At 40.1% G+C, this 5976-nt stretch overlaps 1 protein-coding gene across 1 annotated transcript in view; it reads right to left on the reverse strand.

The window, feature by feature from the left end:
* Positions 1–659: 659 nt before the first annotated feature.
* Positions 660–5976, reverse strand: part of LOC106511215 (androgen-induced gene 1 protein) — a gene marked incomplete at its 3' end in the record, with an annotated part of 8486 nt that continues 3169 nt past the window's right edge. The window contains 1 exon segment of the mRNA XM_013999970.1: positions 660–815. Coding sequence (XP_013855424.1) covers positions 660–815 — 156 coding nt within the window.

Raw genomic sequence — 5976 nt, forward strand, 5'->3', positions numbered from 1 at the left:
AATTATTTATTGATGCATCTTTAATGAAAAATCTACAACAAACAAAAGAAAAAGACAAAGAAGCAGCCGAACTAGCAATCCTCAACAACTTTTTAATTTTTACACCAGGAGTTAAAGGTCTGTTTTAGGAAATCACATCCCCAACAATCAGCGGTTGTAGGATTAAGTTGTAAAAGAGTTCATACACCACTAGTTGGCAGTGTTGTTCATATATTGTACCTGAATTATTGCCAGCTAGTAACTGTCAAATTGAACTTGCGCTTTAAAATTAGCTTCTGCTAATTTTTCTATGGCATAAGTGCTTTTGAAGTTGCGGACCTAAATATTTTCATAAGCGCTTTAGAAATTGCGGTGCTAATTTTTGGATTAGCGCTGCCCACCACTGTCAAAGAGACTTCAAACCTCCTGATAGCTCCAGGCTAAACTATTTGAACCTCATCCAGTAAACACAATGTTAGTTGTTCAAAACCAGATTCTTTTGTTTCTACTTCACGTCGGACCTTTTGATGAGTTTAATGTGTCTGAATAGTTTATTACTTTCATTAACTCAAGTTAGCCTAACTCAGTCATGACTTTAAAAAAAAGTCAGATAAATTCAAGCTAGAACCTCCAGGTTTTAGGAAGTGGGTCTGATCAGGTGTGTGTGTTGGTGTCCTCACCGCGCCCACAGGGAAGGCCAGCACAGCCATCATCCAGTCTCTCAGGCCCACCAGCTTCTTGAGCTGCCGCTCCTGCTCCCTGCTGTCCACTCCTTTAGTCAGCAGGCTGGACACGTCGATCAGGACGCACAAGCCGAAGAACACGGCCTGGATCACCTGCAGAGACACACGGGAAAAAGAACGGCTGTGTGAGACGAGCGCAGTGTGAACGTTCACAAGTGTTCACAGTGAGGCCATTCTCTCTTCTCTGTTTTCGGCACGTATCTCGTTTCGCAATTTTTGTGCTGTTTTAACAATTCCTATATCAAAATGTTCAGCRATGACTTTTGGAATTTCAGCTTTTCATACTATTTTAGCTACTTCACTTTTTTGACTGCTTTTTCCATTAAAAATGAATGGAGCTGTTTTCAACATCCTTAAAAATCCTTTAAAGGGGTAATATAATCTAAAATCAACTTTTTTGAGTTTTATATCATGTTATAATGTTATACTCTCATAAAAAACATGCACAAAGCCTTGCTTTGACTCATTCATGCATGTTTGAGTAATCCTGCAGGTTTTATGAAGCCATGCTGAGGAGCAAAACGACAGGTGGGGACCAGAAACACCTTTTGGTACCAGAAACACCCCTGGGACTTTAAGCCGAACTTCCTCATGGCAGAGTGCACCCCCTCCCCCCACCCCACACACACCGCCCATGACTCGAGAAGGGGTTATCTGCGGAATCAAAGTGGGCGTGTCACAAGAGTGGGAGTGTCTAAAGCATAAACATTGTGGGCTACGAGGCCTACATGACGGTATACTTAGACCCTGCTTGATCTCTTTACAGCCTGACCCTGACCCCAACACTAAGGTTAACCAGGAGAAATGTGACCCAAGTAGGGTTCTCCAGAAAAAGTGGTGCCGTACAGTAACGCCCATTTTGTTCTTGTCCAATCAGGTGGTGCCGTATGGTGACGCCCCTTGTTTTGCTTGTCCAGTCAGGTGTGTCTCTTTAATAAAGTCCGTCAAATCAGGTGTGTCTCTTTAGAATCGCCTTTCGTTGTGACACGCCCACTCGTCCGCAGAGACCCCCTACTTGCTTGACTCCTGCAGGCTCTCGGGTGAAAGTGAAAGTGAAACTTAACTGTCTGCTGAGCTCTCAACACAACTTCTCACTCAGTGAATCTCTTTTCAGATTAAAAACACCTTTGAGGAAATGTATTTTCAGATGCCAAGTAAACTGCATCCTAGCGCACGCACGAACCCCACCCACTTCCACCCCCTGCGCGCACGAGCCCCCCGCACGCATCTTTTTAACTTCCTTGTGCTAATTTTAGCTAATTTTTTTAGCAAATGTTGGCTTTTTCTGCCTTTTAAGCTGTAATTCTGCTTCTTTATGCTATTCTTCRGCTATTTTCTACTTTTTCTGCTAATTTGAGCCATTTTTGCTTCTTACAGTTGCTTTCTGCTATATTCAGCTATTTCCTGCAATTTTAGCTAATGTTGCTGCTGTTAGCTAAAGTTAGCTTTTTCTAAGCTAATTTCACATTTTGGTAGCTATTTCAACTTCTTTCTCCTTAATTCAACAAGCTTGCACTCCTTATGCTAATTTAAGAATTTAAACCTGAATTTTAGCCATTTTAACTGCACACTTTAGCTGTTTTAGCGATAACAAACTGTTTTGTACTTTTATACTTTTTTCTGCTAATTTTAGACTTTTTACAACATTTTCACCTTCTGCATGCTAATTTCAACTTGTGGATAGGGCTGTGTATTGGCAAGAATTTGGCGATATGATACATATCGTGACAGAGGGGTCACGATACGATATATCCCGATATATTGCGATACTATAAGCAAGGCGATATATTAGGATTTTTTTTGTCCAAAAATTCTATTAAATAAAAACCTCTTACAGGGGAAAAAAATGTAAAACCAAAATTCATTGTCTCAGAAAATTCTAATATTAAATAGAGATACTTTTGATACATTTAGCTTGTTTTATATTTCTTATTTCATCCATGTTTTCAATTATTAGACTAAATTTGACAATAAATAGTTTGAAACTATATTTTTTGCAGCTTTTAGTTTTTAATATTAATTTACAATATGGTCACCCAACACTTAACAATAGCCTCTACCTCAAGAGGTAGAGGAGCCAAATGGCTGGCTCACTGCTGCCAACTAGTGCTCAGAGGCTGAACTACAACATAAAAATGAATGGCTGGCAGGAAAGTTGACATTTTAAACCTTATTAAAAAACGATACAGGGCTTTAGAATATCAATACAGTATCGGGAAATGAAATATCGCGATATTTCAGTGTATCGATATTTTCTTACACCCCTACTTGTGGATGCTAGCTTTAGCTTATTTTCATGCAAATTTTAGCTTTTTTCTTTTTTCTTCTGCTTTTTTCTTCTGCTAATTTCTTCATTTTTGTCTTTTCTGCAAAATTGAACTACGCTTCTATTGAACTTGCATTAAACTTTAGTTTTCAGCAAGAAGCATTCACACTAGCATTTTCACGGGAAATCCAATTTCTCTAGCTCCCACTTGTTTAGCTAATTAGCCAACAATGTTTTGCTTTTTTATCTTCACGCAGCCTGATAAGCCCCGCCCCTCTCAGTGTTTTACCCTCCATGTTTGTAATGAAACAGCCTTCATCGATATGACGTTCTCAGTGATGAATGCAACCTCTCGCTGCAGCTCCACGGTTTACGACGTCACCTCTCTGGGAGAATGAAGTGTCAGCAGCTGGACGGGAGGACATTAGCTTCGAAGCTACGTGTCGCTGCTTTATTCACAGCTTTGATGTATAACGTTAAGAGTTTGTGTCTACATGTGTGTTCTTTACCTGAAACTAAAGCAGGCAGCAGAACAAACATAAAGCCCCTAAAAATATCTGCTGTAGCTTCTCTGCTACGTAAATAACAGCTTTCTACGGGAGGCCTGCTAGCGCCAACAACAACACGCTCAATCAATAATCTGTGAAACCAACAGAAAAGATCTCATTTCTGCTTCTCTGTCTCCACTGCACCATCTGCAGGGTTTTATGTTGCTCATGGGAACCTCACGTGCACACAAACACACACAAACACACACACACACACACACACACACTGACTGAGACCCAGATGCTGCAGCTCAAAGTGTTTCCTGGCTGCCGGTGTGCAGCTCTTTAACAGCTCAGTTAAAGCCAGGCGAGAGGTCTGATGTGGAAAATATGACACAGCCTTTTCTCACACACACACACACATGCACGCACGCGCACACACACACACACACACAAAACCAGGCCATGATCTTTAAAGAGGGTTATTCTGTCCATAAAACCCGTTTTTCCCATCAACATTTTTACGTTTCTCTTGTTCTTTAAATTAGTTTTTCGAGCTGATTACATCCAGACTATTTAAACAAAAGGTGCAGCGCAAAAAAAAAAAAAAACTTCACTTTAATAAGTGACACTATGAAAATCCAGCTCAAATTTTAAAATAATTTTGATGAACTGCTTTTATAAATACATGATTTAACGATAACAGCTCATAATGTCACTTCACTGCAAAAACTCTTACAATTTTATATCCGCCAAAAAGTTTTCCTGATCTTGTTTTGAGACCGATACACTTAACAAGAGCAGAATATGTTAGATTATTAATCTTGTTCGATAGAAATTTATCTTATTTCACTAACTCTTACAAAGTGCACCTGCAGATGATTTCATTCAGTTTAGGAAAATTCAGTTATATTTTTAGTATTTTTGACTTATTTTTAGATGGTTAATTTGAGCTGTTCTAAACTTCCCAAATGTTTTAAAATAAACTTATTACACAGATATTACACTTATATTATAGTTTATATAAAACTGTCTTTGTGTCTGTAGATTGATGCAGACTGAACACCCATTGACTTTCATTGTTTCTGAGCTCAGAATTTTATTTACAAAACTGAAAACAAAGATTATTTTTTTTAAATATATATATTTTGTAAAGTCCCAATTGACTCCTGGATGATGGTTGTTATACGGAGCGTTATTATGGACAAAATTAAGGCTATTGCTCAACCAGTAGTTGCTGCATCCTTGTAGCAGGAGGCTACATCTGTTCCTAAACCAGTTATTGATCTGATTAATGAGAGGCTGGCACCGCTAACTGAGAGACTGGAGCTGGTAAATGAGAAGGAGACTATTCATTTGAGTGAGCATCAGAGAGGCTAGCAACTAGCATGAATAAGCTGATGTTAGCATTGGAGAGGCTAGCGACTAGCATGGATAAGCTGGCATTAGCATCAGAGAAGCTAACGACTAGCATGGATAAGCTGGTGTCAGCATTGGAGAGGCTAGCGACTAGCATGATTAAGCTGGTGTTAGCATTGGAGAGGCTACTGACTAGCATGGATAAGTTGGCATTAGCATCAGAGAGGCTAACGACTAGCAAGAATAAGCTGGTGTTAGCATTGAAGAGGCTAGCTACTAGCATGGANCATTAGCATCAGAGAGGCTAACGACTAGCAAGAATAAGCTGGTGTTAGCATTGAAGAGGCTAGCTACTAGCATGGATAAGTTGGCATTAGCATCATAGAGGCTAACGACTAGCAAGAATAAGTTAGTGTTAGCATTGGAGAGGCTAGCGACTAGCATAAATAAGCTGTGTTAACATTGGTGAGGCTAGCAATTAGCATGGATAAGCTGGTGTTGGCATTGGAGAGGCTAGCTACTAGCATGGATAAGTTGGCATTAGCATCAGAGAGGCTAACGACTAGCAAGAATAAGCTGGTGTTAGCATTGGAGAGGCTAGCGACTAGCATGAATAAGCTGGTGTTAGCATTGGAGAGGCTAGCGACTAGCATGGATAAGCTGTGTTAACATTGGTGAGGCTAGCAATTAGCATGGATAAGCTGGTGTTAACATTGAAGAGGCTAGCTACTAGCATGGATAAGTTGGCATTAGCATCAGAGAGACTAACGACTAGCAAGAATAAGCTGGTGTTAGCATTGGAGAGCCTAGCAATTAGCATGGATAAGCAAGTGTTAGCATTGGAGAGGCTAGCAATTAGCATGGATAAGCTAGTGTTAGCATTGGAGAGGCTAGCGACTAGCATGGATAAGATGGCATTAGCATTGGAGAGGCTAGCGACTAGCATGGATAAGCTAGTGTTAACATTGGAGAGGCTAGCGACTAGCATAAATAAGCTGGTGTTAACATTGGAGAGGCTAGCGACTAGCATGGATAAGCTAGTGTTAACATTGGAGAGGCTAGCGACTAGCATAAATAAGCTGGTGTTAACATTGGAGAGGCTAGCGACTAGCATGGATAAGCTGATGTTAGCATTGGAGAG

The sequence above is a fragment of the Austrofundulus limnaeus genome, unplaced genomic scaffold (assembly GCF_001266775.1).
Source record: "Austrofundulus limnaeus strain Quisiro unplaced genomic scaffold, Austrofundulus_limnaeus-1.0 Scaffold2596, whole genome shotgun sequence".
Taxonomy (NCBI): domain Eukaryota; kingdom Metazoa; phylum Chordata; class Actinopteri; order Cyprinodontiformes; family Rivulidae; genus Austrofundulus; species Austrofundulus limnaeus.